The following is a 21,732-nucleotide window of genomic DNA, read 5'->3' on the forward strand; positions in this document are numbered from 1 at the left end:
CTACATCGCGGCAGGCGCTGGCTGCAGTTGGGAATTGGGTTTAGGATTAGTTTTTGCTAACTCTGCATCGCGGAAGGAGATAGCTGAATTTGGGTCGGTAAACGATAATTTTAGGCTGACGTGAATGGTATCGAAATAACGCAAAGAAGTGGGGGAACCGAGAATTTAGTGCTGTCTTTGCTGATTGCGAAATATGCAAGAGGTGGGTTGTTTTAAATTGGTGTGTGGACAAGAATGGGTAGCGTTGTTGATCAAGAGTTCTTAATTTTAATAATTGTGTGCGTTGCTTAAGACTATTTTATTTTCCGGAGGTGCTGACACACCGCTATTTGTGGAGAACCGTGGGTAGAGCCATGGTTCGTTGGCGACTTTTGAGTCTAGTTTGAATATTGTTTCCGACCAGTGTGGATGCGCTGACACTCCGCTGTTTGTGACGAACCGTGGCTAGAGCCATGGTTGATGTCATGATGACTGATGACATCTTATTTTTGCAAGTTCCTAAAAGGTTTCAATGGTACGTAAAATATGCACAATATTATAGATCATCCATTAAATGTTTTTATGTAATTTACAAATGCATAGAAAAGTATCCAAATGTATTTTATGATATTCCTGGTATGTTTCAACCCCCTCGAAAGTTATATAAATTTGATATATTTTGCCAGCAAACACGATGCAAACATTGTAATATGAGAACAAAAAAACAAATGAAATATTTATATAATGAAAACAAATAGAATCTAATTAATGCAGTATTATATGAATGACAATTATATGGATATTATAATTAATTATTTCTATTAATTTTCATAAATATAAAACAAATATTGCTTTCAAAACATTTTATCTTAACGGTGGTCGGCACGGGAGGCATCGCCATCTGCTGCTGCTGATAGTAAGACAAACTACCTTGCCAATAAAATATTGGGGTTATTGTTATTTTAAACAAAAAAAGCATCTGTCTGAGCAGTGTAACCGTACGGAATGCAGTGCACACCTCTGGTCACACCACTGGCCGCTGGAAGAATATATGAAATTTGACATATGACGAGAAGGAACGTGTGAGTCGCTTCTGGGGACGCGACTCTACTTATACCCGCACTCAGTCAGTATATACATTTTTGAGCTTATGATTTTTAAGAATTTTAGAAGATTGTACATGTTCCAATTAGATTCTACATCTCCTCCGCTAGGGGTTGCTCGCGCACTGAACGCGGCGAGTGTGCGGGCGAGATGGAAAATGAGTTGCGTTGTCGTGGGCGTGATGGGGAGGGGAAGCAACTGAAAATTAATTTCTTCATTCTGGCTATAATTATGATCCGATCTGATTCAGATTCAGCAATCTGGTAGATATAGGCATTCCCTACGATACTGCGTTTTTAGTTTTATTGTATCATTAAAACTGTGCCTGCCACAGATTTTCGTCCTTTGTGTGGGCGGAAGGGGGCGGGGCGAAATTTTGAAATACACTTGTAGCAGTGTGATATCACATGAGTCTGGAAACCAAATTTGGTTTCTCTAGCTCTTATAGTCTCTGAGATCCAGGCGCTCATCAAGACGGACGGACAGACGGACGGACAGACGGACATGGCAATATAGACTCGGCTATTGATGCTGATCAAGAATATATATACTTTATGGGGTCGGAAACGTTTCCTTCTCTGCGTTGCACACATCCACTTTTACCACAAATCTAATATACCCCTTAACTCTTTTTTGAGTACGGGTATAAAAATGGGAATTATTTTATATTATTTTGAAACTGATATTTTGAGTAATTTTTTTAGAGTATAAATAAACTTTTTAATTTTGAACAATCTTTGTATTATTTCGCTAAAAAAATAGCGTTTAATATAATTTTTTTAGTAATAAATATTTGAGCCCGATACTATCGGGTTCTTTTAAAACATTCAAAACAATCGATTTATCGTCTATCAATCGTGTGACGCCCAGCGCTACAAATATACACCGGCCAGCATTCAAATTCGCGCTCTAACCCATTATGTCCCTGACACAACTACAAACGGGCACACTAACAGACGATCGAACAATGTGACCCTGACGCAACCACAACCACGTGCGAACGAGGCGGTGATTACACTAGTCAACACGATTTTTCCTCAAAGAACAAAACGAACTTTTTCTTAAAGATTTGGGGCTTAGAAATGGTTTGATGATATTTTTTTTTTTTCTATGGCAGAACTTTTTTTTGAAGAATTTTTGAAATCTGGTATTTTTTTTTAAGCTTTTTTCAGAGGTACGCTTGTTTTTTCACATAGCTCTAGTATCTTACGTCTGGTTGTAAAGAACTTTGCTATTTTGAAAAGGTTATTAAAACAGCTAGAAGTTAAACCCAAATACTTTGTGATTTCAGCTTACCGTCTGGGAAATATAAAGCATTGAAATGCAAAAATGATGATTTTTGTGCGGTATTTTTCACGAAATTTTGACTTTAAAAACTCAGGAAAAGTGAAAAAAAATTATATCTTCTGTCCTCTATTTTTCGTGTATAGGTGCGTTAATTGGCGTCGTTTAAGGTATCGCTCATTAAAATCTATGGAGAGACTTTAGAGCTAAAATTCGTTAACCAAACCTAAAATATGAAAAAAATGAACAAAAAATACCTTTTGGAAGGTTGTGGGCTCAACTGCCCATTGCAATGGGCCAATGCATTGGGAACAAAGGAACGCGATCAGGTACCAAATGTACAACCCTTGTTCGTTTGCTTTGTTCCCAATTGGCAGTTGGGCCCGCAACCTTCCAAAAGGTATTTTTTGTTCATTTTGTTCATTTTTTTCATATTTTAGGTTTGGTTAACGAATTTTAGCTCCAAAGTCTCTCCATAGATTTTAATGAGCGATACCTTAAACGACGCCAAATTAACGCACCTATACACGAAAAATAGAAGACACAAGATATAATTTTTTTTCGACTTTTCCTGAGTTTTTAAAGTCAAAATTTCGTGAAAAACACCGCACAAAAATCATCATTTTTGCATTTCAATGTTTATATTTCCCAGATGGAATGTAATCACAAAGTGTTTGGGCTTAACTTCTAGCTGTTTTAATTATCTTTTCAAAATAGCAAAGTTCTTTACAACCAGTCGTAATATACTAAGCTATGTGAAAAAACAAGCGCTACCTTAAAAAAAGCTTTAAAAAAAATACCAGACTTCAAAAATTCTTCAAAAAAAAGTTCTGCCATAGAAAAAAAACCATAATTCTTTAAAAAATTTTAAATCCCCATATCTATCAGAAAAAGTCGGTTTGGATCCTTGAGGAAAAAAAAAGTTCGATTTTGTCGAGTAGTGTTATCATTAACATTCAACATTCAAACTGTACTTTTAAGATTAATACAAATAACTATCTACTTATGCCACCTTACTCGTGTCGCCTTTTTCTTGCACCTAGAGACCTTTTCTTTCAGCTAACACATCCAGAGATCAAACAAATTTCTGTGAACCCTTGCGCAGCGAGCATACCCCGGCCGAATTGCCGTCACAATCGTTTGACAGCTCTAGGGGGCAGACTGTTGTTACGTTTCTTTCACTTGGCGACTCAGTTAAAGTATTAAGATTTTTTAAGTGAGAAAGAAACTATTCCTCTAACAGTCGGAATAAAGAGTTGACGGCCGCGAATACATTATGAGTTTGTCTCATAAAAACTCCCATGTCGCTTTCAATCAGCCTGCAGTCCCAGCATGTCCAATTAAGGTCACAGCGAGACTTCATCAAGTCGACTACGCGTCCACCAAGTTGACCGAGGCCAGCGCATACCGTGTGTGCCATGTTGTCACACACCCAGCAGTAGGTGAAAATTTTCTTTAGGACTACCGAGCGGCACTCTTTAGCACAGCAAGAACTGATTATAATAGTGTAGACCCAAAAAAAGTAAGTAAGGAAAAGGTAACAATGAAGTCGGTGTAAAGTCTTCAGCTGTTTTTCGCGTTTGTAACACTGAGATAAGCGCACAGGCGTTTGCCGATGGCCGCTCGAAACGCAGTTAGCTTAATCAAAGCGATAAAAGCTTAAACAAATATTAAAAGTTAATGGGTGATAATATGAAGATCAAAAGTACTTTACCATTTATGCGCAGACCTACTTAATATACGGAAAAAAAATTCATGAAAATCGGTCGAGCCGCTTTGGAGGAGTTCAAACACAAACACCGTGCCACAAGATTTATATATATATATATATATAGATATTTTATTATTATTATATTATTCATAATTAATTACTTACCTGAAACATATTTGGAGTACTTGCCGATGAGAAATTAAATGATTTAAAGAGGTGTATTTCTGGATCGAAATGGCCCATATAAGCTTTTATCATTACTGTCTTAGCAGTACCCTGCTCACCAATCAAAAGCACCTGCTTTAGCTGCTTAGCACTATTGTTTAAGAGAAATGCAGTTCGTACATTATCTACGTTTGGCACTAAAATAGATGCAAACTCTAGAGATTCATCCTCGGGATATCGAAATTCTTCCACACGCGTATTCCAATGCTGCCAATTTCCACTTTCGTCTACATAGTACTCAAATATGGTTTCATTTATACCCCTTTTGGGCCAACCTTTGTAATCAAATGAAAAGGAACGTGTGAGTCGCTTCTGTGGACGCTGTGCTACTTTTATACCCATACTCAGTCAGTATATAAATATGTGAGGTAATAAGCTCACCGAATTATAATTTAAAAATATTTTAGGTTTACATTTTTTTTTGCTACATCTACAATGTTGATTACACATCTAAAATATAGATTCTCCATACACAATGTAGATTCTACATATTCTCCTAGGGCAGAGTGTGTGTGAGCGGAAGTGGAAGAGGCGGGGTAATCAACTGAAAATTCATTTATTTACTCTAGCTATAATAATGATTCGATCTGATTCAGATTCGGAAATCTGGCAGATATGGTCATTCCCTACGATACTGCGTTTTTATTTTTATCGTATCTTTAAAATTGTGGCTGCCACAGATTTTCGTCCTTTGTAGTTGTGGAAGGGGGCAGTCGAAATTTTGAAATACACTTGTAGCAGATGTCACATGAGTCTGGAAACATAATTTGGTGTCTCTAGCTCTCATAGTCTCTGAGAACTAGGCGACAAACCAGATGGACAGAATCACAGACAGACGAACATGGTTATATCGAAATGGCTATTGATGCTAATCAAGAATAAATGTTCTTTATGGGGTCGGAAACGTTTCCTTCTCTGCGTTACACACATCCACTTTTACCACAAACCTAATATACTCCTTAACTCTTTGAGTACGGGTATAAATTAACTGATATATGGAAGAAACATTTAGTTTTAAAATTAATGAAAACTTACGTAATTTAGATGGATGTTTAACAAGAAACTCTTCCAGTTTTTCTCGCTCGGAAATCTCAAGAACGGCTCCAAGAGACCACATCATCGAAAACAAAAATACACGTTCAATGGACTTTTCAGAATAAATTGACATATCCATTAACAAGCCATCCATGATATCCAACATTTGTCTAATATATATAGCTTCTAGTATTCTCATCTTTGTCGAAAGTCGTGACTGTAAAAAGATATGAGCATCATCATAAAGGCAATCGTAGCACCGTCTAAATATTTCACTGTTATCCCCCTGTTTCATTAACCAAGCCTCCATGTAAACTCTCCAGCTCAATACGGACGAGCTTGTAAATACCATACCGACACGACTAACTGTAGCTGGTGATGCGTTATCAACATTATCAGGCTCAAAAACCAATTTTGAGTTGTCTGCCATTTTAATCCGATCGCCGTTTGCAAGAGTAAGTGTCTTATTATCGTCTAACACCGAATTTAAATTCTCAATCCAAACTGCGTCAACTGGGCCGTCCAATACAATCCAGCAATTTTGATGATGGGGAACCTTTAATGAACGACGCCAGAGTGTTGAAAAAATGCCATCTGTCCAATCATTAGTGGCCACGTCCAAACGACCAAACATTTGTGGCGCAGTTATAGCTTTCGGGTTCATTCTCATTTCCTTATGGAGTCGGCCCATCTCTGTAAAACAACGAAGCATGCAGTTAGTGCAACTAGTTTTGCCTGAACCGGTGGGTCCCATTAACATTAGTCCATGCCGTACTAAAGAAGTCTCATATAACTGCACGACCTTTAGGTTCCACTCAGGATTATTGACATAGCCTAGTTCATCACAAGCCTTCATAATAGACTTTTGCAGTTCTTTGTATACATTTGTAGTTAATTTTATACCTGGAAACATATCTTCTACTAGCGAAACAAAGAGTCCTTCATCTTCGTCAATAAGTTTTGAAACATTCATATCACGCAAAACACGCATCACTATGGTTTCCTCAGTATCACTTGGATTAGACCTTTTCTGGGAACCAAGTGTCCGAAGCACAGATAATATATTGCGAAGTCCAAAATCATAATGAACCTGCTTTGATAATTGTTCTTCGCACAATTTGTATAAGGTAAACATCTTTCGTGATAGTACAACATTTTCTTTAAATCCACAACTAGCCATTTTAACTCTTATAATTATCTGACGATCCGGTACCATCATGGCTACCGTGCGAAACATTATTTTCAGATTTTCAGGTAACTCCTGACGACCAGCATACCCTGGATTCATGGTTATAAATATGCCGAATTCCGGATTTAATGAAACGACATCACCATCTAAAAATATGAACGTAGACCTTTTCTCCTTCCGAGCTGTTAAAACAATGCTTTAGAAAGTATAGAGCTTTAATATTTTGTATGCATAAACAAAAATGTAATAATCGGACTTACTAAATTTGCTGTGCTGCAACAGAAAGGACTGGTAGCTCAATGCGATTAAATTCGTCGAAGCATCCCCAAGAACCAGACTGTGCTAATCCTTTATAGATACGACCTAGCCCACGAAAATCCATTTGATCCGAACAATTAAAAACAACAACAAGTTTACCCAATGCGCGACCCATGTCTTTTGTTGTTTCGGTCTTCCCTGTTCCTGCAGGACCAGCAGGTGCACCTCCCATACACATACCTACAGCCTGAGCTAGTGTTATATAACACCGATCTGTCAGGGGAGTTATTGCCAGGCGTTCAGTTACGCCAAGATACTCGTTTTGATATATAAAATTTACGTCTGTTATTCCTACAACAATTTCATCATTATCTTCATTATAATAAAAACGTGCTTGTTTCTGCCATTCAAAGTCTCCTGTAAATTTAACACGCTGCGTACACAAGTCGTCAAAAATGTCCCGCTGATGAACGTGAATGGTAACCATAGTCTCAAACCGTATTCGATCCAGGGAAGTTAGATCCTTTACAGTTAAATCAATGAAGAAGTTTAAAAGAACTAAAAACTTATTATTTGTACGTTTCATTATTGTCTTATCAGTACGACATTTCCGTAAAGCGTATTCAGAGTCTTTTGTCCACAGAAGTTGCACGCCTATCACTCCCGCTTGGCCACAGAATGTTGGGAACTCTTCAGCAAAATTGAATTCGGGATCATTTAAGCTTACAGCCATACTAGCAAGTACTGTTCGCATAGTATCTTGCATTTCTTTTAGTAAACGACCTAGCCAAAGCTCCACGCTACCTGCACATTGTACGGTATTTTCAAATTTTACTTTCTCACGATTCATGGAATTCATAGATTCAATAATGTCAATTGTTTTATCCTGAAAGTCAACAGTAGCGATCGCATCAAATATACTTAACAGGTGTGGTTGTATCGACGTTGGATCGGAGGCTTGGCCAAGAATCTCCAACAAAACAGGATCGGAAACAAAAAAAAAACGTGGAAAAAGTAAACGCTTGGATTCCAAATATCCTGTTAAACTTTTCTGACATGTTTCGAGCTGATCTAATAGCCATGTTAGATTCGTAGTGAGCGATTCGTCCCCTGTGCAGCAGTCGACGGCGTTTGGTATTTCCCGTGCACGCATCATAATCTTAACATAACTTTTATCTATATTCGTAAAACGTTTGGCTTCCATAGGCAATTGCTTTGATATATCTCCTCCAACAAAAACGGCTTCTAAATAAATCCAAAGATTTTGCACCATTAGCCATTTTTCCAATATATCTCCAGTGTTTACTAGCTTAAAAAGCCATAGTTGTATCTCCTTTTTAAAAGGCGCGTTATATCTATTTGATGCTAAGGAGTTCATTATCATAAGACTGTCCTCTAACGTTGAAATTATTTCCAATGTTTCGGCTCCCTTAAGAACAAGCTCTCCCCTATTTTTGAACTGTCCTAGTTGTAAATTAACTAGAGACCAATCGTAAATAATCTGTTTAAGCTTAGCTTCTATATCCAACTCTTTACTTGCGCCTACACAAATATCCTCGACATCTTCTTTGTATTTTAGAATTGGTGCTTCAAGTAATTTTCCAAGAGTAAATTTTTGACTAGTCGGATCAAAATCGGTTTTAAAAAGTGCGTTTAAACGAACCCAATGTCTTTCTTTCATTGCCTTATTCGTCATTAGTTCGAGCAGTGGGCAAGTCTCATTAAAATCATCAATTTTTGTTTTTAGATCAATAAAGGCGGGCCATGACTGCATTCCTTTAGGTAGCTTTCGGCAGCGTAGCTGAAAATCAGCCAGTTCAGCACTAATTTTTTCAATATTTACATCAGCCCATGGCATTTCATAATAGTCTGATATTGTCTTCAACACTTGAATATATAATGAGTAAAGTCGATTAAGGTAATTGAACTCGCGCTTACGCTGGTGAAGCAATGGGTACTCAGTAATTGGCAATCCAAAGAGTTTTTCTCCACTACTATACATTTCATATTTTCTCCAAAGCTCATCAAAACGATTCTGAAAGAGAAAAACTCGATCGCTTGCCTCTTTGGCAGAAATTCCTTCGACCATTGGACCATTTGCCTCAAAGTCACTATTAAACTCATCAAATTCTTGAACAAATGTAGATATACCATCGTTCAGTTCTCTTAAAAGCGGTTCTTCCATTTCTGATATCCGATCCGAAACCTTTTTTGCCTGTAGCGTAGGACTAGTAAGAATTTTAAGATTTATAACTATAGAACACTCACATTTTCTAACATTTTGTTGAACATAATCTGAAGTCCTTCAACTTTATCGTAATCTTCTTGTGGAACAAATATAATAAAATGAGAGAAGAGAGCATACGTGTCTGTTATCAAATGCAGATTTAAGTCCATTCTGCAATGAGATATTAATACAACTTTGATTAACATTCCTATTCCCACAAGTTCAAATATTTATAAAAAATTTGTTTATTATTGTCAGGAGAATCTATATACCATCTATATATGTCCGCATCGCGTTGACAGGCAGAGTTTGTGGCATGGTTTTTATAAAAGCGAGAAGGAACGTGTTTGTAGTAGGGCGTTAACAAATCGGTTTATTGTAGAGGTGGAAAAACATCGATGTTTGGAGACATCGATGTTTTCGATGTTTTAGTGAAAAACATCGATGAAACATCGATGTTTTGCAAGATAAAAATAAAAAAAAACAAAATATCAAGGAAACTGCAAAGCATATGATTAAAATTATAAAAAATAACAGTTTTATATCATTTGAGATCAAGAGTTCCGAAATCCATTCACAAATATATGCATATACATATATAAAAAAAGTACATTTTCCAGATTATATCTTAAAATAAGTCTTGATTCTTGTTGAGAAATAATAATTGGTCCACCAGTTCCGGCTTAAGGTGACTACGACGATCGGAAATAATTTGCCCACCCTTGCTGAACATCCTCTCCGACTCGTATGATGGGCATAGCGACATATCTCAGGGCGACATGTCTCCTGGCAGGCCCTTACGACATATCTCCGCACGGAGATTTTGAAACGACATACATATCTCCTCGCGGAGTTTGGGGTCATATCTCCGCCCAGAATTTAGCGACATGTCTCCTGCTAGAAGATATGTCGCCCGGAGATATGTCGTTACCCCGTAGGATGTTGCCGGGACGCACAAATATTTTTGGGATACAGCTTTAAATGGCATCTGCCGTCTGTATTTATCTAAAAATGTAACCATTTGAGCTTCATCTCTTCTCTCTTTAGGTTTTTATACCCGTACTCAAAAAAGAGTTAAGGGGTATATTAGATTTGTGGTAAAAGTGGATGTGTGTAACGCAGAGAAGGAAACGTTTCCGACCCCATAAAGTATATATATTCTTGATCAGCATCAATAGCCGAGTCGATAGAGCCATGTCTGTCTGTCCGTCTTGTTTGACGCCTGGAACTTAGAGACTATAAAAGCTAGAGGAACCAAATTTGGTTTCCAGACTCATGTGATATCACACTGCTACAAGTGTATCTCAAAATTTGCCCCGCCCCCTTCCGCCACCACAAAGAACGAAAATCTGTGGCAGCCACAATTTTAAAGATACGATACCAGATCCAGATACCAGATACGATCTACCAGATTGCCGAATCTGAATCAGATCGGATCATAGTTATAGCCAGAATGAAGAAATTAATTTTCTATTGCTTCCCCTGCCCCCTCCTGCCAGACACACGCTACTTATTCTCTTTCTCGCTCGCACACTCTGCCGCGTTCAGTGCGCGAGCAACCACTAGCGGAGGAGATGTAGAATCTAAATGGTACATGTACAATCTACATGTTAGATGTAGAATATACATTGTATATGTAGATGTTGATAGCAGATGTAGCAAAAAAATGTAAAATGTAATATTTTTTTTTCTAAAATTCTAAAAAATCATAAGCTCAAAAATGTATATACTGACTGAGTACGGGTATAAGTAGAGTCGCGTCCCCAGAAGCGACTCACACGTTCCTTCTCGTTCTGTTATACCACTAACCATACAGTATATAGATGTGCCAGTTCATACAACGAAAGGGGCGCAGCTGAGGTTTCTGTCCCAGCACCCCCAGGTCTTCGGCTAGGGTGCTGGGACCATTCGGCTGTGGTGCTGAGGCGTTCGGGTCGTGGGCCTGAGACGTTCGGCATTTTTTCGACATGTTCGATTCATGACGAGATGCGAAAGCAAGCTGAGAATTGCAAATGTATGTGTGTAAACAGACACGACAAAATTTTGTATCAATTCCCTGCAGTACCAGAAGTGAGCGATGACAAATGTCAACTACGCGTCATTCAGGATTTTTTCTCTGCCGCTGCAACAGACGAGTAGAATATGACGTCGACGTCGCGATCGACGCGTCGGTCAGACCAAACTCTTTTTTTTCTTTGTTTCTTTCTGTTACGACGCGTGCCGTAACAGAATTCGGTTTTGCCGTCGGCGTCGACAACGTTGTTAGAATTGTGCCGCGAAAAGTGAGACGCAGATTTTGTTTATTTTGGGCAAAATTATTATCAGGTAAGTGCAGTGTTTCTTTTAATTAAAAATAGTCTATTGTGCGTTGTAAAAAATGAAGAAAATGTGATATTGCGAAATTAAATGCGTTTTGGACGAAATTTTTCATTTCCAACAACGAAAACAAAAAAAAAAACAACCCGAGTGGTTCTTGCGAGTCTTGAGTGGTACAGGTATGTCGAGTGTTTTGTTTTTGGCGCAAATGCACTGCTGATCTACTGAGAGCATTGTTAACAAATTGAAAAATATTTTAATTAACCCATCTTTTTTTAAAGGCGATTCAGTTGAACATGAGAAAATCAAAAAAACTAAAAAGGTTCTGTGGAAAAAAGAACACACAGCACACAAATGTGAATATGTATACATTTTTATAAGAAAACAATAAATAAAAGAAATTTTATATTTTAAAACAGAATTTACCCATGCCTTTTTCATCAAAAAAACAAAATTTTTTACTTAAATACATCACTTATTAGGGCCTTACTTTTTAAGGGAAATTCATCGCTTATTAAGGCCTTACTTCTCAAGGGAAATTCATCGCTTATTAAGGCCTTACTTTTCAAGGGAAATTCATCGCTTATTAAGGCCTTATTTTTTAAGGGAAATTCATCGCTTATTAAGGCCTGACTTTCGGCTAATTCTCGCTTACTATGTCATCGATTATGCTCCTAGGACATCCCTGTGTTAAAGTAAACAGCCCATCGTATGGCAGGTCATCGCTTATGTCATCGAGCTGCATGACGTTGCCATCGATGTGTGGTTGCTTACACATCGCTTACCCGTACTGCAGGGTTCTTATTTTCCGAAACAGTTTTGAGTTTCGTTTCCAGGTTACGTAAATGTGTGTGTGCCATGTATTCACACATACTGTGCTTGTGTGAGGGCTTTACAATTGTTGGCCGCTTGAATTGGTTTTTCGTTTTGTTTTAAGGGCTGATGTGATGTAGCGACCTATTCAGGGCCGGATCAACCCTCAACCGGGCCCTGGGCAACCATCAATCTGGGGCCCTCCTCTATTTTGTATTTTTTTCAGTGGCTATTATATATTTTATTCATTATTTGGAGTTTTGTTTTTTTAACAAAATTTTTCTGTTATTTCTAGGAGGGCCCTAGGCAACTGCTAATCCGGCCCTGGACCTATTCCCGTCGTAAGACTTCATATTTTCTTGGTGTGTTCTGTCGCTCGACTCGACGCGGGTCGGGTCGAGGCATTGACGAAGCCGTTCATAAAATATTTTTTCGTTTTGTTTTGAAAAGTTGATGTTGCGTTTGGAAACGAAACTCAAAACTGTTTCGGAAAATAAGAATTGATACAAAATTTTGTCGTGTCTGTTTACACACATACATTTGCAATTCTCAGCTTGCTTTCGCATCTCGTCATGAATCGAACATGTCGAAAAAATGCCGAACGTCTCAGGCCCACGACCCGAACGCCTCAGCACCACAGCCGAATGGTCCCAGCACCCTAGCCGAAGACCTGGGGGTGCTGGGACAGAAACCTCAGCTGCGCCCCTTTCGTTGTATGAACTGGCACATCTATATACTGTATGGTTAGTGGTTATACATAGACGACAAAAACATAAAAAGAAAACATCGATATTCCCCAAAAAACATCGATGCTTATAAAAGTTTTAAAAACATCGATGCATCGATAGTAGCATCGATGTTCTTCCACCTCTAGTTTATTGGGCACTCGAAACGGCGCGGTTGTTTGATTATATGTGTGTATGTATGTGGGTGTGAATATAAAACGATTCTATGTATCGACGCGTACCGGAATGTACGGGGGTGGGTAGAATACTAAACTCCCGCTTAGTGAGCTGGCTGCCCGCCAACTCGCTAGCGCCAGGCAAGAGAGAGCGCGCTCCGGCTGTTAACAACAGCCCCCTGCCAACTCGCTGCTGCTACTCTCAACATCCTCCCCCCCCCTTGCAGGACTGCAATGGAGAACCTCTATGGCTGAGTGCACGCCCCAGAAACAATCCATCCGAATACGGTGCTTTGGGCCACGGGAAGACCTTCTCCTAGGGCGAGGAACCCGGATTGGATCACCTTCTGGTAAACGTCGGCGCCGAGCACGAGGGAGACAGTGGATGGGCGATGGAAGCGCTCGTTGGCGAGGCGAATGTCGTCGAAACGGGTTCGCACCGCCTCGGTCACGGGGCGTAGTGGCGTGCGGACGCGCAGGCGGGGCTCGACCTTCAGCACTGCGTCCACTTGGAAGTTTCCATTCTTGGCGCGGACAGTCGCAGTGCACACCTTTTCGGTGCCAACCCGCGTGGTGGGCAGTTTGAAGGCGATGGCCAATGACTCGTCGATGCTGCTCACTGGGGTACAGGGGTCTATAAGAGCCACTGTCTCAAAAGTTCTGGAACCCGTATCTAAGACCACCAGGGCCGTCGGGGAGAACGTTGATGCTCCGGTTCTGGAGGAGCGTAGCCACGGATGGTGCCGGATCTTCCACGACGGGGCGGCTTTCGGGGAGACGACGGCGTCGTTCAACGCTAGAGGCTGGAGCCGCCGGAGGGGCTGGTCCGGAAGCGCGGCCTGAACGCTGGGACGCACGGTTGTGGAGTAGCGTGTGGTGGTTCCCACCGCACACTTTGCAGCCCTTGGTACTGCGGCAGTCTCTGCCGGAGTGCCGATGAGCCAGGCAATTAGCGCAGTACTTGTTAATCAAGACGGCTCGGAGTCTCTTCTCGGCGTCCAGGCGAAGAAAGCGTCGGCAGGCACGGAGCGGATGGCTTCCGGAGCAGACTCGGCAACGGTAGGAGTTACTACCTCGAGAACGTCTACTCTCCGAAGTGCGGGTGTTACGAGACCGTGGAGTCATCTCTAAATACGGAAACTATGGCGAAAGAAGAAGACAAAGAATAGGAGACGGGTTAGTAACGGGATAGGAAGCGGGGGACGCGCACGCTCTTCGTTAAGGTTGGATGGAGCGAGGAGGTTCTACGGACAGAAGAACGACCTTTGCGACGGGCCTTTTGAGGACCCCCCGTGCAGTGAGGATGTCGACTACACGGACCCGATCGTCGGCGCCGGGGTACACGGAATGGATTCGTCCGAGACGCCATTCATTAGACGGCAAGTTGTCTTCCTTGACGACGACCATATCACCAATCTGCAGATTGGGCGTGGGCGTTTGCCATTTGGTCCGCTTGTGGAGTTCCTTGAGGTATTCCTCTTTCCACCTACGACAGAACTGTTGGTTGAGTGCCTTCAGATGTTGCCATCGATTTATGATCGAGGTGAGGTCACCCTTAACTTCTGGCTCCGCCGTCGCCATTAAGGGTCCCCCCGTAAGGAAATGCCCGGGAGTTAGGGCCAGTAACTCCGTCGGATCTTCGGACATAGGCGAGAGCGGTCTGGAATTAAGGCACGCCTCTATTTTCGAGAGAAGCGTGGAGAGCTCCTCGAAGGTGTATCTACGAGTGGACGTGGCCTTATAGAACAGGGTTTTGAAGCTCTTCACTCCGGCTTCCCAAAGTCCCCCCATATGTGGGGCCCCTGGGTGGGATGAATTTCCACGAGACCCTTTGGTGACTATACGCATCAATCACAGAGTCCTTAAATGCTTCTAGGAAATCACGGGCCAGTACTGTGGCTGCGCCCACAAAGGTCTTGCCGTTATCGGAGTGGATACTCTGTGGACAGCCTCGTCTCGCGACGAACCGCGCGAAGGCAGCGAGAAATTTCTCGGTGGTGAGGTCGGACGTGGGCTCCAAATGAATAGCCTTCGTGGAGAAACACACGAACACGCACACATACCCCTTGGTAATAAGGCACGCCCGCCCTGTGTAGTTGCGGATTTCGAAGGGACCGGCGTAGTCAATTCCGGTGTGCGTGAAAGGTCGGGAGAATGAAGTTCGCTCCTGGGGAGATCCCCCATCAGTTGAGTTTGCAACTTCCTTTTGTGGATAAAGCACACTTTGCAAGAGTTCACGACACCCTTCATCAGCTTCTGAATCCGTGGAATCCAATACTTGGATCGGATAAGTCGCACCATCAATTGGCTGCCCCCGTGAAGAGTGATCCGGTGTGTGAACTGCGTGAGGAGTCGCGACAAACGACAGTTATACGGAAGAATTATGGGATGTCGCTCGACATACTTCAGCCCTTGCGCCGTAGATACACGGCCGCAGGAGCGTATGACCCCATGTTGATCCATAAACGGATTCAAATTCAGGATAGAACTTGATCGAGGCACTGGACGCTTCTCACGTAAGGAGTGATACTCTTGAGAATATTCTCGGCGCTGAGTTTCTAGGATAAGAGTGCGTTCAGCCTCGTTAATTTCTCCGCTTGTAGGATGGATCTCCTGTGCGTACGGTAGTTTTCGGCAGCGCTGTAGGAAACGCAGGACGTACGCGCGGACTCGTAGAGCTTTTTCAAGCGTGGAGAATCGCTCGAGGAAGTCTTCGGGTGGGCTGGTTGTGAAATGGACTTTCACAGCCCGCTGCTCGAGGTCTATGACGGGGGTTTCCTGATCTTGGAGCGGCCATTGAGAGCGTGGTTGCTGTAACCACGAGGGCCCATGTCACCAGAGATGGTTGTCAACCAGATCCTGTAGAGGAACCCCCCGACTGGCTAAATCCGCCGGGTTGTGCTCGGAGCGCACATGAGACCACTTTTGGGTCTCGGTGGTTTGAGCGATTTTCGTCACTCGATTGGCCACGAAGGTGGTCCAATGGCATGCAGGCTTGTTCAACCAGGCGAGAACGATTGTGGAATCTGTCCAGTAGTAACAGGTAGACCCTGTCGTCGGCATACTTGGCAGGATAGCCGTCGCCATTTCGGCTAGAAGCACGGCCCCGCACAGCTCTAACCGGGGAAGCGATACGGTTTTTACGGGCGCAACTCGTGTCTTCGCTGCCAGTAGATGCACGTCGATACGCTGGCCCATCTCAACGCGAACGTAAATCGCGGCGCCGTAAGCCTTTTCTGAGGCATCACAGAACCCATGGTGCTCCACCTTAACGGATGGCTGGGAACCAATCCACCTTGGGATACGGATCTTGGTGAGACAGGAGTAGCTACGCAGGAAGGCTTGCCAGTATTGACACAGTTCGTTCGGAAGCTTCTCGTCCCACTCCAGTTCCTGCAACCAAATTTCCTGCATGAAGATCTTGGAGCGGACGATGAACGGTGCCAGCCACCCTGCAGGATCAAACAGTTTCGCTATCTGCGAGAGGACTTCTCGCTTGGTGAAGGATGACTCAAGCGAGAGCACCGGAGGAACAAAGAAGAACTTGTCGGAGGTCGCTTTTCAGCGAATGCCGAGGGTCTTTGCCGTGCTCTGTGCGTCAATCTCCAGGAAATCAGTGTGGAGGAGGTGGTCACTCGGAATCTCGGCCAATACGTCCTTGTGGTTGGCTGTCCACTTTCGTAGCGGAAAACCTGACGAACTGAGGGCGGCCTGTAATTCGCGGATGGCTAGCTGAGCATCCTGTGTGGAGTCAGCGCCGGCGAGGACATCGTCGACGTACATAAGGTGCCGAATGATATGACTAGCCCTGGGGAATTGCGATTGGACGTCGTTGGAAAGCTGTTGGAGAACTCGAATGGCGAGAAAGGGGGCGCAGTTGACGCCAAAGGTGACGGTTTTCAATTCGTAATCACGAATTTCCCCCTCTGCGTTTCGAAACAAGATTCTCTGGAAACGAGTGTGTTCTGGATCCACCCAAATCTGACGGTACATTTTGGTGATGTCGGCGTTGAACGCATATCGGAAGTAGCGCCATTTCAGAATCTGAAGGGTCAAATCGGATTGTAGGACCGGGCCCGCGTGAAGGAGGTCATTCAAGCTCGTTCCGTTCGCGGATGGGCTGGATGCGTTAAACACCACACGAAGCTTCGTTGTAGTGCTATCGGGTTTGATTACTGCGTGGTGAGGGAGATAGTAGTTGTTGGAGTCGTGGCTCGGAGGGACCTCTGTCATGTGGCCCAGATCTGAGTATTCTTGGATTACGGAAACGTACTGTTCGTGCAACGGCGAATCTCTCTTCAGCCGATTCTCGTTCCTTAAGAACTGGGCTAGAGCGATGGACCTTGAATACCCTAGGCCAGACCCGAGATGACCCGGGTCGCGGAATGGTAGGGTTACCATGTATTTTCCGCTTGTTGCCCTCGTGGTGGTTTGTAGGAAGTTGCTTTCGCAATAGGAATCGGACTCTCCTACTAACTTGGTTGGTAGATCCTCCACCTCCCAAAACTTTGTGAGGAGCTTGTCTAATGGAGCATCGAGGGACGTTGGACACTTGTGTGGAGAAAGATGCGATTCGGTTCGGGGGGGCACTGGGCACCGGACCAGTAAGCAACCACCCGAAAATCGTTTCCTGCCCAAGGAGAGAGCCACAAATGTCGGTCTGTGAACCGCTCAGAAGGATGGAGGGAAGGATATCGGCTCCGATCAGGACATCTATCTGCGAGCTCTCATAGAAGGTGGGATCAGCTAATGGCAGGTTCGGCAAATCTCGCAACGCACTTAGCGGAATTGGATATGAAGGGAGATTGCCTGCTAGTTCCGGCAATACGTAAGCCGCGGCTTTCAACTGCAAGCCCGGCTTAGTCGGGGAACGAATGGAAAAGTGGCAGAGCTTCTTGGACTGAGCTGCTACCGACTGACTCAGGCCTGAGACTTGTGCCTGAATAAGGCGGAATGGTAGTTTGATGATGTTAAAAAGCCGTTCCGTAATGAACGTAGCCTCGGAGCCCGAGTCGATTAGAGCGCGGGCGCGGAAATTTGTCCCCAGGTGGCAAATGTTAATTATTGCCGTGCCTAGAAGAACGGGCCTGGTGCCCGAGGTGAAATAATTTTGCACGGTGGGCTGAGCGTCGGACGAATTGGAAATTTGCGCGGATGTGGACGACTCACTGGAGGCAGGAGTACCGCGATGCAGCAGTGTATGGTGACGGGCTCCACACGTGAAACAATTGTGGGCGCCTCAAATTCAGCATCCACCTTGGCCCACATGTTTTTGAGCTGGTCACGACGGACCTGTGAGACCGCGGAGGATGGGGTGGCGGTCCCTGGAGTGGTGAGCCGTGCCTCCAAGGTGGTCAGCCTATCGATGGCTGCCACAAACTTGGCCCGTGCGGAGGTGACAATCGGCTGTGCCATTGGAAGTGTGGAGCGAGGATCGACTAGTTGCGGGTATGGAGGCGAAAGCACCTTAGTCGTGATCGGCGAAGGAAACAGCACCGATTTGGTCGTCGCCGCCGTGGCACTCGTGGAAGCCCTTGGAGTACCTAAGGACCTTGCCCTTTGAGTCCCCGAGGTCGGCGTTGATGGCACGGATGAGCTAGATGGCCTTGATCTACCAGGCGTAGGCACCGCCAAAAACTTCTTGTTGTCTTCCACACCTGTTGGCATACTAAGAAGGACCGCACGCGGAAGCACAAATGAACGCCAAATGAGGACTGTGCGGATAAAGCGGAAATGGACACCACACCAGAGGCAGAACAACAAGGAATTGTTTTCCTGTCGAGCACGACTATCGGACGATATTCCTCAAGAAAATTGATATTTTCTTATTGGCAGTGGTTTTAATGCACGAAAAAGTCGAAAACGGAATCAGCACTAGACTACGATATTTGATATATCGGTATTGGATTTTATTTCGTCGTAGTGGGTGATGTGTAAGACGATCTTAGAGCGAAAACGGAAGTGTTCGGGAAAACTATCGGATGATATGACGCAAGAAAAAAGGATATTTTTCTTGTTCCCCGCGGTTTTGGCGCACAAAAGAATCACAATCGGGATCCGCACTAGACTACGATATGTTTAAATATCGGTACTGGAATGGATTTAGTCGTAGTGGGCGATGGACAAGGTGATTTGCGAAAAAATATTAACTACTCGATGGATACGAGGCCCGTGAGCGATATTTTTATTTTTGCCACCACTAGGTTTTTTTTTGGTTTGTCACCTCTAGTTTTTTTGGCAATTTGGAATTTGGCGCGGAAAAATGCAAAAAAGACTGCGGAAATGAGCTGTGCCTCTTGTTGGATGAATTTATCCCGGATGTGGGGGAAATTGCTCGGGCTGTGGGTCACTTTAGGGGCGCCTGGAATGCTTAAATTCTTGGTAATTGCGAAATTTGCATAAGCAGCGGAGTGCTGGTACCGCGTATCGGACGAACGCGTTCGTGCCTACATATAATAAGTGTGGTATGTAGATGTGGAGTAATCGGTATTTTTTAGGTATTTTTCCACCGGGATTAATGAGGTTTATTATTTATGAGAAGTATTGAGTGAAAATAAGATTGTAAGAATATACAATTCGATATACACAATAAACAATAAATACAATAAACAACGCCAATAAATTACTTCGGATGAGTGTTTTATTGGGGGCGGGGTATGTGTGTGCGACTATGCACATGCATATATACATACGTGTCGGACGCCGGTATTGTGGCTGTGTAGCGGATAATTGCTAATAGCTAACGGAAAGTGTTAGTGAGATCGGACAATATGTACATAAGAATATATGTACATATGGATAAGTGGACCCTCGGACGTGAATAGTGCGGAACGCCAATCGCGGAAGGAATCGATTACTTATCTGCAGTTCTCTCTGGAAGCCACCGATGCTTGCTGGGACAATCTCGATTCAGCAAGAATCCGGCTCGAAGGACCAATGTTTGTAGTAGGGCGCTTCCTAGTGCTGCAGATAAGCCCTCAGAAGATCCAAAGTGTGCCGCAATGAATAGGCACTGTATGATGGTTAACAAATCGGTTTATTGGGCACTCGAAACGGCGCGGTTGTTTGATTATATGTGTGTATGTATGTGGGTGTGAATATAAAACGATTCTATGTATCGACGCGTACCGGAATGTACGGGGGTGGGTAGAATACTAAACTCCCGCTTAGTGAGCTGCCTGCCCGCCAACTCGCTAGCGCCAGGCAAGAGAGAGCGCGCTCCGGCTGTTAACAACAGCCCCCTGCCAACTCGCTGCTGCTACTCTCAACAGAACGTGTGAGTCGCTTCTGGGGATGCGATTCTACTTATACCCGTACTCAGTCAGTATATACATTTTTGAGATTATGATTTTTTAGAATTTTAGAAAATAAAAAAAAATTTTACATTTTACATGAGTCTGGAAACCAAATTTGGTTTTTTTAGCTCTTATAGTCTCTGAGATCCAGGTGCTCATCGAGACGGACAGACGGACGGACGGACAGACGGACAGACGGACATAGCTATATCGACTCGGCTATTGATGCAGATCAAGAATATATATACTTTATGGGGTCGGAAACGTTTACTTCTCTGCGTTGCACATATCCACTTTTACCACAAATACAATAAACGGCTTAACTCTTCTTTGTTAAGTTTGTTTAACTTTGTTTAATTTTCTATAAATAGGTTCCACAAAAATAAAAAAAAATCTCAAATATTTGATCGCCTATTTCATTTTTTGTCATTCTGTAGAACGGAAAAATTGTAATTTGCGTAAGTATATTTGTTGCTTTTGATTATACTACTAGTTCGCGTTCGACTCCCAGCGTCCCTAATCACTTATAAAGCCACGGCCTCACCTGGCTTTATCTAGGTGAAAAATCGAGCAGGTCATTCTGAATATACTTTGAAACGAAACACGGTCTTGGGATTTTTTTTCTTCCGATTTTCCCGAAATCTTCCACACAGCCCTCGTCGCCCTCTGGACTCCTCAGAAGCCTGCGTGCCCTTCATTTTGGCCCGTCGAGCCGGATAATTAAGCATTGGAGAGATTCCCACCTACGATCCAGCTTGCAGCGCGGGAACTTTGAGGAACCGCAATCCCAGCTAAGTACAAGCTTCGTCCATTCTAAGACACTCCGTCCGTCATCCGCATCACCAGAATCCAAGTATATGTATGTACATACCACCTAAGTCCCATTTTCCGCCAACACCGGCACCACATATATGCACTCCAACGCCTGATCTCGCTCTTAGTTGCCTAAGACACTCATGCTGCCTACTGCGTTGGCCCTCCTGCAATCCTATCGGTATTCCGCAATCATTCCAACAGGCAGCTCAGTATGTACATATTTATGTACACACAATCCGTCCCACACAACATAAAACGCCATTAAATACAAGAAAAACATACATATTTATTTATTGCGCATATTACAATTATTTAAACATAGCATACATAGCTCACATCCATATGTACATATATTTTCACCGGCTTATAAGCACATCCATATACATACATACGTACCGAAACATCCATACATACTAACCACACCAGCTAAAATAAATTGCACGATAATTTCCCACTAACTAGCATCTTCCCGCATATATAAAATACCCTGAAAATCCGGAATGGTTTTCCCGGAACGATGATGTGGGATGACGACGGTCCAGCAGCTCTAGATGGTTTTTTCCTACAACGGTGGTATAC

The 21,732-nt window shown here is 43.2% G+C and overlaps 2 protein-coding genes across 2 annotated transcripts; both read right to left on the reverse strand.

The window, feature by feature from the left end:
- On the reverse strand, nucleotides 1-9,177 carry LOC121404013 (dynein heavy chain 5, axonemal-like). Its single transcript, XM_041592527.1, has 5 exons — nucleotides 9,054-9,177; nucleotides 6,788-9,000; nucleotides 5,339-6,723; nucleotides 4,244-4,578; nucleotides 1-21 (listed from the first exon to the last, which is right to left on the reverse strand). The coding sequence occupies exons 1-5, from the start codon at nucleotides 9,075-9,077 to the stop codon at nucleotides 1-3; spliced, it is 3,978 nt and encodes a 1,325-aa protein (XP_041448461.1). The 5' UTR covers nucleotides 9,078-9,177.
- A 4,110-nt stretch (nucleotides 9,178-13,287) lies between these two features.
- LOC121404014 lies at nucleotides 13,288-18,457 on the reverse strand. Its single transcript, XM_041592528.1, has 8 exons — nucleotides 18,212-18,457; nucleotides 17,711-17,981; nucleotides 16,678-17,565; nucleotides 15,914-16,599; nucleotides 15,281-15,853; nucleotides 14,887-15,209; nucleotides 14,455-14,762; nucleotides 13,288-13,964 (listed from the first exon to the last, which is right to left on the reverse strand). The coding sequence occupies exons 1-8, from the start codon at nucleotides 18,455-18,457 to the stop codon at nucleotides 13,288-13,290; spliced, it is 3,972 nt and encodes a 1,323-aa protein (XP_041448462.1).
- Nucleotides 18,458-21,732: the final 3,275 nt, after the last annotated feature.

The sequence above is a fragment of the Drosophila obscura genome, unplaced genomic scaffold (assembly GCF_018151105.1).
Source record: "Drosophila obscura isolate BZ-5 IFL unplaced genomic scaffold, ASM1815110v1 contig_180, whole genome shotgun sequence".
In the NCBI taxonomy this organism is placed as follows: domain Eukaryota; kingdom Metazoa; phylum Arthropoda; class Insecta; order Diptera; family Drosophilidae; genus Drosophila; species Drosophila obscura.

Coding starts and splice junctions, on each gene's coding strand:
- LOC121404013 (XM_041592527.1), bottom strand. CDS start 9,077: ATGTTCAACAAAATGTTAGAAAAT. Junction 6,724..6,787: donor GTTGCAGCACAGCAAATTTA/GTAAGTCCGATT, acceptor TACTTTCTAAAG/CATTGTTTTAACAGCTCGGA. Junction 4,579..5,338: donor TAAACATCCATCTAAATTAC/GTAAGTTTTCAT, acceptor TTGATTACAAAG/GTTGGCCCAAAAGGGGTATA.
- LOC121404014 (XM_041592528.1), bottom strand. CDS start 18,457: ATGGCACAGCCGATTGTCACCTCCGCACGGGCCAAGTTTGTGGCAGCC. Junction 17,982..18,211: donor TCGCGGTACTCCTGCCTCCA/GTGAGTCGTCCA, acceptor CGCCTTATTCAG/GCACAAGTCTCAGGCCTGAG. Junction 17,566..17,710: donor TCCCTCCATCCTTCTGAGCG/GTTCACAGACCG, acceptor ATGCTCCATTAG/ACAAGCTCCTCACAAAGTTT.